The sequence below is a fragment of the Manihot esculenta genome, chromosome 12 (genome assembly GCF_001659605.2).
Source record: "Manihot esculenta cultivar AM560-2 chromosome 12, M.esculenta_v8, whole genome shotgun sequence".
Lineage (NCBI taxonomy): Eukaryota > Viridiplantae > Streptophyta > Magnoliopsida > Malpighiales > Euphorbiaceae > Manihot > Manihot esculenta.
In genome coordinates, this window is record NC_035172.2 from 792,083 (window position 1) to 807,908 (window position 15,826).

At 31.9% G+C, this 15,826-nt stretch overlaps 1 protein-coding gene across 1 annotated transcript; it reads right to left on the reverse strand.

Annotated features, from left to right (window-relative positions):
• Positions 1-342: 342 nt before the first annotated feature.
• LOC110628359 (protein MICRORCHIDIA 7) lies at positions 343-6,548 on the reverse strand. The gene is made up of 16 exons (XM_021774997.2): positions 6,209-6,548; positions 5,910-6,098; positions 4,430-4,522; positions 4,236-4,314; positions 4,086-4,161; positions 3,851-3,982; positions 3,658-3,756; positions 3,451-3,552; positions 3,028-3,192; positions 2,845-2,940; positions 2,620-2,671; positions 2,366-2,477; positions 1,705-2,265; positions 1,555-1,603; positions 1,225-1,368; positions 343-766 (listed from the first exon to the last, which is right to left on the reverse strand). Exons 1-16 carry the CDS (start codon positions 6,546-6,548, stop codon positions 677-679), a joined length of 2,379 nt encoding a protein of 792 aa, XP_021630689.1. The 3' UTR covers positions 343-676.
• Between the last annotated feature and the right edge of the window lie 9,278 nt (positions 6,549-15,826).

Sequence of the window (15,826 nt, forward strand, 5' to 3'; positions counted from 1 at the left end):
GGGTTCAGAAACAGAGTAGAATGCTCGAACAGTTTTTCATATGATATGCGTAGTTGCGCAGAAGGAGCAGGATAATTGGGATGGGATTTAGAGTTTAAAAGCCCATTAAACACAGGAAGGAAAATAATGTTCAACGTCTAACAAAAGCACTTTAACTTGACACTTTCCACCAATGACAAAATCACAAAACAGAGAAAAAAACCGATCACTTTGTTGAATTGAAAGCGATATAAACCCAAAGTCTCATCTTCTGGTCTTCGATCAACACAAGTTAAGAGTACATTCTCAATAATTGAGCAATCTCTGGTTTATCACAAAATCAGCCCAATATAGATTCAAATATATCACTTAAAAATATATTTACTTCTCTTTTTTTCGTAAGAGCTGAGGATAGGTACCACTCAAACATTCTAGTAAACATTAATTGAATCCAGAAACACACAATTATAAGTTGAATACGCATAATATACATTTGGACTGTGCTCTCTGATGCTTCCTATACATTTCATTACAAAACCTTTCTAGGGATTTTGGGAAAAGATCATATTAAATAAGCTCATGTTGTCGTGCAGACACCTGTCCGCCGATGAGAGGTATATTCTCAAAAGATAGTTATCTTGCTGAATCAGTCATTGCCTATTAGACTAGAAATCCTGCACAAACTCAAGGCTGACAATCACTGCTTCTCAATTTTGCAGCTTTGTAATTTGCTCTCTTCTAGCTGCCGCAATCTCTCTTTCAGATCCTCAATGGTCTTCGAAGCATCCTACAGAACAAAAAAAAGGAAAGAAAAAAAAATAATGCATAGAAAATGAATAAGTTATGAGTTCAGAGCCCGATCATAATCAGTTACATAGCATAGAATTTCTTTAAAAGTCGCAGTCAAGTGAAATTTTGTTTCCTTGTTTACGCCGTTTAAAGAGTTGGCTAGTTTCTTTTCCTGTGTTTCATTGTGGAGTAGTTGTGTTCAGTGTATTATTAATTTACGATGATGAACTCGTAAGGTTGAGTTTCCTAGGGGATGAAGCTCTAATATCAAAACTTCCACTATAGGTCCCAAGGTAAAGAAATTCTCTTCTATCACCCAGTAACCAGATCATTTCACCAGAACTGTGATAAATAATTCTGAGAAATGATGCACCAAAAATAATAAACTGTCGTACCAAAAAATAAAAAATAAAATAAAATAAACTTGTGATGCATGGTCAATTGAAGTTCCCTAACCTCCAATCTTTTTAAGAATTCCTGTTCTGCTGTGGCCCATCCAGCCCTTTCCACCTCAATTATATGCACCAGAGCCAGATTGTCTTCATTCAATCGTTCTGCTTTCTTCTTTTCAGCTTCAAACTCCATTGTTTTCTCCTGAAGCTGGTAGTAAAGAAGGAAACCAGCAAATCAAAAACCCAAGTAAATAAACAAATATAATTTCTTTACTTTCGAACAACCGGAAGGCCATGAACATAGTTTGGAAGGTTTTAATCTATTCAATTGGTATCTCAATGTCTACTAAATTGTTTCTACTGGCATATGACTAGGCAGGGCATAAGTAATCACCATTCTAATCAAACGATCCATAATTTGCACAGGTGCTGGTCCATTCAACCTGCATAAAACGAGGAGAATTTTTTTAATGTCTAAAGGTATGAAATGATCTAGCACTATTAATGTCAGAAAATTATAAATCTGTGGGTTAGCTGAGCATACCTCACATTTAAATCAGGACCATTTTGTTTCAAGTGATTTACACCTTTTATAGGGTGATTGTTGGCAGGTTGTCCATTATCATCGACTGGGCGACTGCTTCCAGATGCTGCAGAATCACGCAGAGGACTCGTTGGAGCAAGGGATGCCTCAACATGGCTTAGATTGCGAGTTGAACTTCCACCAAATTGCACACTAGATGTTACTCCTGGGTCCATGCTATTAGAGCCTTGTGCATTCTGATTAACTGCATTAGCTGGTGGAAATCTCTGTTTCCCAGTAATAAAACCTTGCTGGTTTGGAGAAGTTGCATCCGCTGGAGATCTTGAGTTCATATTATTAAAGCCCGGTGTCTTCTGATTAATTGCATTAGCTGGGAGAAATCTTTGATTCCCTGTAATTGAACCTTGCTTGTTTGGACTAGTTGCATCTGCTGGCGATCTTTTTCCACCTCTAACAGAGCTCTCTCCGTTCTTATTTGAGCGAGAAGAGCAGTCAGTGCTAGAAGAATGGTTCTTAGGATTCCGCCTTGGAGCATAACCAATCACCTGGCAATTTTTAGCCCTAATAAGAGAAAATAGAAAGGGATTATGCAAATCAAAAAGTCTATAGCCGGAAAATTGTGAAGGTAAAATAATAATAATAATAAAGCGAAAGAACTAACCAATAATCCCTTTGTATTGAAATCAGTTTTGCCTCTAATCTTTCAAGCACAGTTGTCCTTTCAAAACCTTGTTTATCATGAGCTGGTTCAACAAAATTTGCTTCTATTAGACCTGCAGCAAAAATGAAAAAGTAAATACATGAAAATAAGAGAACTGAAAATTAATTAAAAAGGTTGACTAAACCGTATTATAATTCATTAATCATTGGAAAGCAAGGTAAAAAAAAAACTAACTTAAAGAGGAAAATATTTACCTATTACCCCACGACCATCACTTCCAGCAGGATTCCACACTCTCCAGAAAGGCTGAAAAAAATAAAATTAAAGATATATGATTAAATCCTTAATTTACAACTGACATTATGCGTTTGTTCTTTCCAAGTTACTTCCTGGACTCAATTATGCAAAGCATGCTAAGTAAAATTAGAACACACAAAACAAAACATTGAAAAAGGAAGGGAGGAAAAAGAAATCCTAACCTTGATGAGTCGATTCTTATGATAAACATTAAATCCCTGGACATCAATATGGTGGCAAGCATCCTTCACAAACCCCATCATTCCTTTTGCAACGATCTGATTAACAATGAAACTTAATCAGGCTGCTGTAAGCGGAAGAAGAAAGGGGGAAAAAATCAAGAAGAGAGGATATGTTAACGTTACATCTTCATTTCTCTTTGACTTGCCCTCGGGTAAATTCTGAGGTCTGTACATTATCTCCTGTGCTTCCATCATGTCATTCACTATATCATGATGTTCGATTTCCTTTCCGCGCAGGATGATTCTAAAGCCGGTTGGAAATTCGCGATAGAGAATTGCTACGTAATTCTAGCAATGACAAAACAAGAAAATATAACCAACAGTCTAATAGAAAAACCATAATCAACAATTTTTTTTTTCCAAAATAAAGGAAGTTGTAAAAGGAAATATCAACGAACAGTTTCAGAAAAATATGTGTGTTTGGCATATAATTAAGGACGCTCACAATGAATGTTAACACTGCCATGATTTACTCAGTTGTGCTAAATCAGCAGAAAGAATAGATGAACAAGAGGTTAATGCGTGCATTAGCACATGTGATCATACCCTTAATGAATGTCGATAAGTTAGAAAATATTTCGCGCTGGGATACCGTTTTGACATTTCTATATTCTTCTCATCTCTGTTGACTCCTCTAATTTGTATGTCCTGTCATTTACAAGAGACACATATCAAACACGTAATTAGCAACTATGCAACTTCCTTTAAGTTCTATATGAATGGATAAGGTAAGTTAAGATGTTGAAGGCGTACATGTGGATCGGTGTCAAAATCCAGTTCCAAACTTCCTTCATCGTCCTCCCAAAGGTTGTAGATTATGACGCGTGTACCTTGATCTTCTAGGAAATTGAACTACGGCACAACAAAGCAAAACCATTAAAGAGAAAAACACTTGAGAACGAAGAAAATCTCACTAAGAAACATGTAAGGTAATTCTGCAACATACCTGCTGCAAAAGATCTTCTTCACTTAGAAATGGTGTCCACTGCAATATGATTGCTAAATTTGTATTCCAATCGTCCAGAGAAGATCTTATTTTCGTGTTCCAATTAGCTTGATCTTTCTTCTCAAAGTCAATCTTGTAATTTCAGACATTGAAAATAAATGAATAAATTAAACATTGAGACTTGGCAAATACTTGAATGATAATAATAACGCAAGCATGCATGCACTGTTCTTACCATGGGAACCACAATATCTTCCTTCCCTGTTGCGGTCAAAAATGTGTAAGAGAGCAATCCGATACTTAGTGTTTGGCTGGATAAAAAACAAAATTATTCCCATTAGTTTCTGAACACAATTATGATAATAATTAATTTCTAAATACAAACCTCTTCCCATCATCCCAACGTGAAAACACTATCACATCAGCTCCAAGCCTCATAGTACTTGTTTTAAACCCATTTCCATCTGAAATAATCGAAAAAAGAAAAAAGGAAAAATTTCATGTAATGAATAATTAATTATACGAAAATGATTAACTCCAACGACATGTTTATAAGTGGAGAAAAATGAGAGAGCTCACATTGACCAATAGTGTTTGCCTTCTTGCTTTTTGCAGAATATCCAAGAGACATGCACTGCCGCATCTTATCAGGATTCATTCCACCACCATTGTCTGTAACCAAGTTAGCTCTTTTAACCGTTGGATGAATATTTATAATGAAATTTATGTAGAATTAATTAAAATTTATATAATAAATGCATGAATATAAATAAAAATATTTAATCTAGTTGTTATCAAAGTTTATTACGTATGTCTTTGCAACAAAAAAATTTGCTTTTACATTTGCTCTTAATTTCCTCTAATCTCCACGTGAACTGTGATCGATTTGATCTTTCATATAAGATTCTTCTTAATTGTCATTGTGACCAACAAGGGACTGGAGAATTAAAGAGAGAACACCAAAGAGTTCTATCATGGTTATTAATAAAGTTTATTATTTTGATATTTTTCTATCTTTTAATTTTTTCCAATAAAATTTTAGAAATGTAAAACAACCTTCAATTCGATTTATATTAATAATATTCAAATTCATTCTAAATCTGATTAAAAATAATATTTAATTTAATTATTATTACCTGAATAAAATTCAAAATATTTATATATTTTAATTAATTATTTAAGTAAAAAACATTTTTCATTTAAAAAATTTAATATTTTATAATATATTTAAATTTAAATTTTTAAATAAAAATATATAAAAAAATTTATAAATATTATTATAAAATATATTTTTTATATTAAAATAATTATTTACATAAATAAATTCGAGTAATAAGTGCCATATATCAATCAATTCAAATAATTCAAACATTTTTATTAATTAATATTTATATCCTAAATTTTTTATTTTAAACAATTAAACTAAACTTTAAAATTTATCATAAATTTAATCAAGAGTTGAAATTAATTTTAATAAAAATATGAGATATATATACATATCATACTACTTGACATTTTTATTATTTTTTTAATTTATAATTTTAACTTATTTGATAAAATAATTCAAAATTTTTTATAAATTTATATTTATATTCCAACTTTTTTTATTTTTTACTAAAATAATACAAACCTTTTTAAAAATTCACATTTATATTTAAATATTTTAATATTGATAATTAAGTCAAGGAATCCCTAGAAAGAAAGTCAAATTGAAAAGTGTTTGACTTTTTTTGATGTTTTAGTTGCAATGGAGATATAAAACTTAGACAAATGGTAATCACATATTTTGGACAAAATTGATTTGTACTCAGATTAAAATTATGATAAATTTTAAATTTTAATTTAATTATCTAAAATTAAAAATTTAAGACGATTAGATTATTTAGTTAGATTAATATGTCTTACTTAATTATGTTATGCAAGGATAAATAAACGTAGGATAACATCCTAAAAAAAATAAAACAAACAAACAATTGTATAACAAAATTATATAGAGATTGAAATCCAGGCAAACAATGGCAGTATCAGATAAGAAAACAAAGCAAGTTACATTACGTACCTTCCACAACAAGCATCTTGCTTCCATCTTTCTGGTTTTCCAACACATCTACACTAACATAAGTGGCTCCACTCAAAACCTCATCTAAAGAATTATCCAAAAGCTCTGCTATAGCTCCCAATGCCCATTTGTGGCTGGTTGCATTCGAATGCAGAAACTTTGGGTGTACCCTTACGTGATCCATCCCAACTGCAAAACGAATTGAAATTTCATAAGCCTATTTAATTATCAAACAAACTAATTAATCAACAAGCTTTTCTTCTTCTCTTATGCATAAATAAATTAACAGGAAGACCAACCAGCAGAATGAGTAGGATAGGAAACACTGCTTTCCTCATAATCTCCTGCTTTCCAGAACTGCTTGCAACCGCGTACAAACGGAGCCGCCGCTACTTGATTATTCTCATTATTATGAAATACAACAGCCAACGGCACCGGATTACTCCCCGAAACTAATGGCTGCGGCGGTGCGGTGAGAACAGGAGTAATAAATCCAGCAGGCACTGTCGAATCAAACTCCTCGACTTTTGGTTTCTTTAACATGCTCAAACTGTTGGAGCTTCGCTTGCGTTTATCTCCGTCCATAACATGACGATCGATATCGGAAGATTCATGAGTTTTCTGATAGAAGGAGTCCATGGAGTAGTGTTTGGAACGAAAGAAACGGAGAGAAAACCTTTGAGGAAATAAGGAAAGACGAGGACAGATGCTGGAAAGAAGGCTGTTGTGTTTGTGAAGAGAAGGGTGTTGTGATTCTTTCTTTCCTTTATAAAGGGTTTTGGTAACGGTTTCAGACGTGCCATATCTCACGTGTAATCCTGCCGCCAGTATAAATCCTTCTCCAAATGGGAGAAGGCTTTAATATTAATAAATACCTAAATTATTAATCCATAGTTAAAGTTGTAATATAATATAATATTCTAATTGTACTTAAAATTTTTTTATTATAATTAAAAACAATTTAATTAAAAATTGAAACATTTATTAAAAATGATTATATTAGTTTTGTAATATAATTAAAATATAGAAAAAAAATTCACGCAATACAATATGTTATAGATTAAGGGTGTAGTTTTATGAAAAATACTCATACATACATGATCCATCATGGATTAAGAAATTTTAAATGTGTAAATAACTGGATTTCACTATTAAAAAATAGATGAAACCAGTGTATTATCTTGAGTTCACAGTGGATCGGATTTATTCAAAAATATTTTTTATAATTTTATATAATAATAAATTTTAATTTTCTTAAATTCTATTTCCTTATTTTGGCACAATTTATTTTGAAAGGAAGAAATTTAAATATATTTTTATAAAATCATGTAAAATTTCTATTTTTCTCAAAATAAAATTTTCTCAAATTAAAAATAATTAAATTATTTTATTTTAAATAAAAATTATTAGAAATAAAATAAAATAATTTAAAAAATTAACTAAATTAAATTTTTATTAATACTAAATGAAAGTATATATATTGGAGCAAACATAACACATTCTTAAATTTTTCAAGTTATTTTGTTAAATTGTTATCATTAAAAAATTTAGCTTTATGCCACATACTAGGATTTGAATTTTAATGTAATATTATTGAAAGTTAAGTTATAATTTCATGAAAACAATTCAATATATTAATTACCCCATTTGATAAGAATATATTTTATATAAAATTAATTCATAAAATATCCTGTATTATAGTAAGGAAGTTTTATGTTTAATCAGCTATTTATTTGAGGTAAAGTAAAAAATAAAAATTATTATTTATAAAAAATTTTGTTGTCTTAAAATAAAAGTAAATTATGGATGTAATAGTATTTTAAATGAGATTGAGATAATAGCGTTACAGTAATAACTTGTAAGAAACTATTTTGATATTACTTTTTATTAAATAATAAAATTTAAAAAGTTTAAGAAAAATATTAAAGAAAAAATATAATATTTATCTCTATTGAATCACATATCGATTGTAAAAAGGGATAATGTGCCTCTTATATGAGTCATAAATACTGTTCTCTTTCAACTAGATTTTGGGTGAGTTAAATCTGATCCAAATTTAATATGTTATTAGAGCCTTCTATTCGATGTTATGTCTCCTGTAAATCATAAATATATCACACGCCTCTCATCCGATGTTAGATCTCCCATAACTTGTGGAAATAGAATTTAAAATTTTTTTATTGTAAAATGAATTTATTTCAAATGAAAGTATAAGCACATAAGTTTAAAGGGCAAAAATAATAATAATAATAAATTTCATAAATTATATATATATATATATATATATATATATATATATATATATATATATATATTTAAATTTTAATATTGTAAAATATGAGAATTTTTTTTAAAAGTAAATTTATTAATTTTGTATTAATAAAATTTCATCAAACAAATAGGGATATCATCCCAAATAAATAGACGATTATGCCTAATAGATTCTCCTCCCAATCTTTGTCTATTGACTGAGAAACAATCATCAAAATGTAAAAAATTACGAAAAAATTCCATACGAGAATTAAGAGCTTTTGTTTCCATCAAAAATAAAATATCCGGCTTGTAACTAGTAATCAAATCCTTCAATGCATTAATTGTTCGAGGATTGCCGAGTCCTCGACAGTTCTAACACATGATGATCATTGCTTTCGACTATCCCGACCTTTGACGGGATGAGTGCTTCACTATTGCCTGTCAAATTAACATTCGCAGGGGTGTTGTTAGAGGCATCCTGTTGAGAGGAAAGAAAACCTGTAATAATGTTATGTTTAGTGTTTCTTGACCTTTTTTTAGCATCATCATTTATTCGGCCTACAATCTCCTCATCAAGCTTATCAGAACTGCCTTGGCGCACAGAATTCTTGTCTATATCCATAATATGGTCTCAGTCTCCTTATTTACAATGGATTGACTTTTGCCAAATAAGGAGAATTGCCTATTATGTGATGCCAAATTAGTATTTTCAAAATTGCTAATTGATGCCAATCCTGCTATAAATCTCAGCGGAGCAGAATTGCCTGAATCACGCAGTCACAGGCTTGTCGGTCTCTGGTTTCGATGAACAAGTGCTATGAGAAAATCACCCCAATCAAACTTGATATTTTCTTTCTTCAACCTCAGCCGCAAGTCACAAAAAACCTCCACATGACCTAGTTTCCCACATAGATATCAAAAAATAATCAGCTTTTCGTATTAAAACTTCACAGTAAACACAGTACCATCATCTCCAACAAACTTCTTTCGCCGTTTCAAAGGTTGTCGAATGTCCAAATAAACTTTAACTCTCATAGGGCCCAGCGATATAGCTGAAGCATTTTTCATATCATACTCTTTATAGTGGCTAACAAAATTTCCGACCAATTTAGCCAACATCTCGTTATAATAACCAGAAGGGAGGTCTTTAATCTGAACCCAAAAATCAGAATGAGTTAGAGGGATATAAAGAGGGTTTTCATTACCTTGTATCTCCTTCCAAACAAGCAGGAATTGATTGTACAACCAAGGGCCCCCATTCCCTATATTTTCAAAATCAACATTATTAAAAAACCGAAATAGATATCTTTTTGCCTCTAATTCCATAATAATAGATACCCCTTTAAAGGATACCATAAATCTACCAGAGAGGTCTGCATATTCTAAAAATTGATTGGATTGTATGCGAGAAACATTCCCGCCATACAGAAATCATAAGTGACGATTAGAATATCTATGGAGCTCTTAATAGGGACAATAACATCTTCTTCTTCATAGATAGTCAATTGACGCAGATCGTCTTCTATGGAGAAGGGGAAAGAAGAAGTTAGGTTTAAGGAAAAATTACTTTTTAGTCCCTGAGATTTAACGTAATTAACACTTCTATCCCTCTATTTTGGCGACCCAACACTTAAGCCCCTCACTTTCTCTTCCGTCCGAATTCGTAGTCTTTCCGTCCAAAATGGCCGTTTGGTCAAAGAGTCTAAGGTGAGAGGTGAAATTTTTTATCAAAAATACCCTTAATGAACTTGATAAAACCCCTCTCAACGTAAAATCCCTCCATCCTTCTTCTCCCTCATATCTTCTCTCTTCTTTTCGGCCATTGTTGATTCTCCATTTTTTTTTCTTTTTCATCTTTATTTTCACTCATATCTTTCTACTCTTTCATATATTTCTTCTCTCTCATATATTTTTTCTCCCTCATATATTCTCTATTTCCTTTCAGCTATTGTTGATTCTCTCATTTTCATCTTTCTTCTCCCTCACATCTTCTCTTTCCTTTCGGCAATTGTTATGAATCATCACTGGGGAAGAATAATGTCAGTATCAAGTGGGTCTATCAAGTACTGGGATGAAAGATTGAAGAATGTGAACTGCAATGTGGCAAAAGGGCTGAGATAAGAATTTCTGAGTCAGCCGAAAACCCTAATAAGCCATATTATTTTTGCAGAGATAATGTGTGTGGAAGTTTTCGTGGGTCGTGTGAACCTGTGAATCAAAGTTCAACTCCATCAAGTGGTAGCATTAACGTGGATGAGGGATGGAAAATCGAAAAAAGAAGACCTATAGAAGAAATGCTAGAGAAGGTAATAGAAAATATTGCAAATATGAAGAATGATTTAAAGAAGATGAAGGAAGAACAAAGAGCTACTAGAGATGAGATTGCAAATATTGGGGGAATTATGTGCTAATTGAGAATAATTTATATTGTTTTGATTTTTATTGTAGTTGGAGTAACAGTGAAAGTGATTTGAAATAATATGTACTAGGAATTTAGATAATAGAAACTACCTTTTTTTTGCTATGAATATATATTTTGATTTTACAGTAGTACGATGGACTAAAATGTTTGAATATTTAATTTTATAAGGACGTAAGTGTTTGAAAAACTGAATATATGAGGACTAAAGTGTTTGAAAATTTAAAAATACGAGGATTATAGTGTTTGAATATTTAAATGTATGTGGACTATAATGTTGTGAACTTTTAGTTAATTAAGTGACAATATCCTTCACAAATGTATTATTTTGTTACAAAGTACTTTATCCCTATTCACATATAAAAATGTTATAAAAAAGTAGCCAACAAGAAATATAAACGCATACACAGGATGTGAAAAAAACTGAATATTCATTCATATAAAAGCTTGATCATTTGAATGATAACATAATAAAGTCCATTACATTGCAAATAAAATTTTTTCCATTACATTACAAAATATATGCAAAAAACCTATCTAATTTCTTCAAAGTTGTCCAAAATATCTTTACAATATCTGCATATCTGAAATGACCATTATATATCCAAAATAGCTGCACATCAAAAGATCTCAAAACTTGCAAATGAAATCTGTAAAAAAAAAAATAAACATCAAAAGCTGCACACTAATTATATCCAAAAAAATCACAATTTCATTCAATTTAGATTAAATTAAAACTCCCCAAATCTATCCAAAAAAATATGTTGGACATCTAATATATCCAATAAAAAACTCACAACCTGCACACCTATCCACAAATTGTTCATTCTCTCCTCACTCCATTCATATTTGATTAACAAATTGTACCTCTCAGATTTATCCATTGCTATCTACAAAAATAAAAAGGAAATTACAAAATTAATTCCCAAATCATTAAACCTCATAATCTTAACAGTAAACCCTAGAAAAATCAATAAATAAAAAATTAATTATTGTAACTCAAAAAATCTAAACAGTAAAGCAACAAATTTTTCTTCATCGTAAAACAAAAGGGATTTTCGTACCTTCGAAGTGGACCACGCTCCATCTTCGGAATATGGTGGGTTAAGTGCTTTTCGAGAAAATTAAGGAAATGAGAGACAATGGGACCACAGAGAGAGAAGTTTCGATAGAGAGAGAGATAGAGAGAGCACGAGAGAGAGAGACAGAGAGAGCACGAGAGAGAGTGACAATGGAACCACAGAGAGAGAAGTTTCAATAGAGAGAGAGACAGAGAGAGCGCGAGAGAGAGGGACAAGGCTTCGACAGAGACAAAGAGAGCGCGAGAGAGAGGGACAAGTTTCAATTGAAATAGAGGGGTTTAGTTTCAACAAAGAGAGAGAGATAGAGAGAGCGCGAGAGAAAGGGACAAAACTGAGAGAGAGAAGTTTAGACAAAGACAGAGAGAGCGCGAGAGAGAGGGAGAAGAAAGAGAATAGAGTTTCGTGATTTTAAAATACATGAACTTTTTGTGAGGGTTAATTTTGTCAATTCACGTGTTGTAAACGGTCATTTTGGACGGAATGACTACGAATTCGGATGGAAGAGAAAGTGAGAGACTTAAGTGTTGGGTCGCCAAAATAGAGAGATAGAAGTGTTAATTATGTTAAACTTCAGTGACTAAAAAGTAATTTTTTCTAGATTTAAAGAAGAGAAAAAGGCGAGAGTATCGAGTCACAAAAGAACCACAGAGGAAAACTTGCATCAATATGAGAAATTTAATATTTTAATTTGATACTAAGTTATACATACTAGATTATTTTTATAGCATCTATGGTAATACTCATATTATTGCCATAATAAATAAAGATAGAAGATATAACTATGAGGGTAGAGATCATTTTAAGTATTTTAAAATTAGAATATAGACGAGTAAAAAATTATAAATTATTATTTATTTTGATTGGTTAAAAATATAATAATTCATGATTTATTTGATTAATTAAAAATATTTAATTTATTATAGGAAAAAATATACGTAATTTCTAAATAATTAATTTATATCGTCTTAACTGAGTGTATTTATTTATGAAAGTAATTTTTTACTTTGTATGTTTTTATTTTATAAAAAACTATAATTCTTTTATAAATATGAGTAAAACACACTCACTTGTAATAATAGAATTATTTTCAAATTCAATATAATAAAAATATTCATAACTTTCATAAATAAATTTAAATTATTAAAAAAAAATTGTTTACATTTAATTAATTACTTTAAATCTTTTATCACGTGGTAATCATTAATTTTATCATTCTCCTTTTTTTAATAATCTCTCTCCCTCCTTTCAATTTCATTTCTCTTCTTCGTAGTTTCTTTCTCCATCCGCAAGCCAGTGAAGAAATTTCATATGGATGATTTAAAATTTGAATGAATTAACGGTGGGTCCACTTTTCATTTTCTAAAATTAGTGACGAGAGTCTTAGCGACAAATTAAGTTATCCAACAAAAACCATACACCAACTAGAAAAGAAGCAAAACTCCCACAAGACTCTTTTCTATTTCCTGCCGATAAAACTAGCTCCTGTTTCTTCTCTCCCCTGACTCTTCTGTTTCATTTCTTTTTTCATCAGCCCATCAAAGTAGCAGAAAATAAGAACAAAGTCCATACGTATGGATGAATTATATCTGAAGGAGATATCCTTAAAGAAACTTTTGAACTAAACTATGAATAACACAATTAGAAATTCTTCTAACGGCATTGAATGATTAAAAAAAGAGGTTTTGAGCTAAGATAAGAGAGTTCTCTACAATGTTAAAAATATTATAAATGAATAAGGGGGTCGATTTCCCTTGCATATGTCTATGATAATTGAAGAGTCAATTTCAATGATTACATCAAAGAAACCTCCATTCTTTGCTAGAACTAGAGATTCACGACAAGTTAAACCTTCCAGAATTAAAGGTTCCAGAATATTTGGCATAGTCTGCAGCTCCAATCAAGGACTTGTCCCTGTTGATTTTTGCATACCACAGCTGTTGCTCCAATCAAGAAAAATAAATATGAGATGATTAGCGCCTACGATAACCACTATAACGCTTAAATCAGTAAATTAAAGAAAATGGCATATATGGTGTAATACTTTGAACTTAACAGTAGTTATGTAACAATTACATACAACCACAACCGTTGCTCCAAACAAGAAAAATAAATATGAGATGATTAGCGCCTACTGTAATACCCGGCTAGATCCCGGCATCGGAATTCCTACCTTCCGGCTGAATCTCCATTGGAATCCGGAATTTTCTGGATATCGGAGCTTTCTAGAAGGGTAAAATAAAGGTTTTCTAAAATGTTTTTATATGTTTTTATGGTTTTAATGAAGAAATAAATTGAGTTTTGAAAGAAAAGACCAAGGAGGGAAAAGCCAGGTTCAGCCGCCGAACCTCATGTTCGGCCGCCGAACATGAGGCTCTTGCGGAAGCACCTTTGGCCCCCGAAGGTGGTCTGGCCAGCCACCTATAAAAGGCCCATTGTCTCAAAATGGGCGAGTTTTCTCTCTCTATTTTCGGGCATAGGTGAAATTTCGCCCTCCTTTGGTTGATTTTATGTTTTCCTTCAAATCCTTTCAAGTTTTGATGAGTTTTTACTTTGTTTTGAAGAATTTTCTCTCTCTATTTTCGGGCATAGGTGAGATTTCGCCATCCTTTGGTTGATTTTATGTTTTCCTTCAAATCCCTTCAAGTTTTGATGAGTTTTTACTTTATTTTGAAGATTTTTAAGCTAAGATCGAAGTTTTAGAGCTTGGAGACCCCCGGAGCTCAATTTCTCCCAATCTCCAAGTTTGGATCACCTCTCCTCTCGATCTTCAAGAGATAAGCGTAGATCCTCACCTTCTTTTATGTTTTTAGTAAGTTTTGAGGGGTTTTAAGGGTGTTTAATGCATGTTTAGAGTAGATATAAAATGTTGGGGTTTATGTACCCTTTATGCTTAAAGTGATGCTATGTTGATGTTTGTTGGGGTTTAGGCTAATTTTATGCCCTTATATGCTGGAATAAGTGTTTATGCATGTTTTAGAATAGTTGAATGCATGTTGTGAAGTTTTGGGTGGCTGGATGTGAAAGGCAGAATTGGGTTCTGCCCTTTGGGAGAGCCCAGGTTCGGCTACCGATGCCAGTTTCGGCCGCCGAACCTGCCTGTGGAGGCAGTTTGGCCGCCTAAACTCGCCCCCAAAAGTTTAGACTTTCGGCTCTGGAATGACTTTCGGCCGCCGAATTCTGCCCCGAAAGTGCCTGACTTTCGGCTCTGTAGGGACTTTCGGCCGCCGAACCTATCGCCGAAAGTCCCCTGCCCTGCTTTCTTAAATCAGTAAATTAAAGAAAATGGCATATATAGAGTAATACTTTGAACTTAACAGTAGTTGTGTAACAATTACATACAACCACAGCCGTTGCTCTAATCAAGAAAAATAAATATGAGATTATTAGCGCCTACGATAATCACTATAACGCTTAAATCAGTAAATTAAAGAAAATGGTATATATAGTGTAATACTTTAAACTTAACAATAGTTGTGTAATGACTCGCGGTTGTCGAAACCGGTCAAAAATAACCTTTTCGGTTATCAACAATTTTACAACTGCAGATAGTGGTAAAGGATCGAATCCACAGAGAATTGAATACTTATCTATTTTTTCCAACAAGATCATGAGAATCAACTGAAAGCACAATTGAAAGCAAGTAACTGAAAGCATAATAAAAGTAAAGTGCAATAAAGTAAAAAGGGGGGTTTTGAGATTGATTTGACTAACAACTATTGAAAGCAATTAAATCAGCAAGTAATTAAAATAAAAGAGGAAATCAATATGAGAAAGGTCTAGTTGAAGATATGGATCCACCTTGGTTGCTTGGATTGATAATTAAAACTCATGTTCTTTTGATTGATTCAATAGATTAGTTATGGGGATGGAAAATGCTTCTCACCACCATGTCTCTCCTTATGATTAAATCAATTAGGGAACGTCCTCTAATCAATTACTAATTAACAAATTGCCAAGGAACGTCCTTAGGCCTTAGGCATCAAAAAAATTGTCAATTGCATGAAGAAAGAGAGAGATCCAATCCTATCTACTCCAAACACATGAAGATGATGTTAGATCATACAATTCCTTAGTTTTTACACTAAGTGTTCTTAGGTCAGAATATTTTCAACAATTACGGACTAAAAAATATCCCAACTAACAATCAATTAACTTTGCAATCA

Excerpts from the sequence above, each read along its gene's own strand:
- LOC110628359 (XM_021774997.2), bottom strand. The coding sequence starts at position 6,548 with ATGGACTCCTTCTATCAGAAAACTCATGAATCTTCCGATATCGATCGT. Across the intron at positions 3,553-3,657 it reads ATTTTGACACCGATCCACAT|GACATACAAATTAGAGGAGT; the intron begins GTACGCCTTCAA and ends TGTAAATGACAG. Across the intron at positions 767-1,224 it reads AATTCTTAAAAAGATTGGAG|GATGCTTCGAAGACCATTGA; the intron begins GTTAGGGAACTT and ends TTTGTTCTGTAG.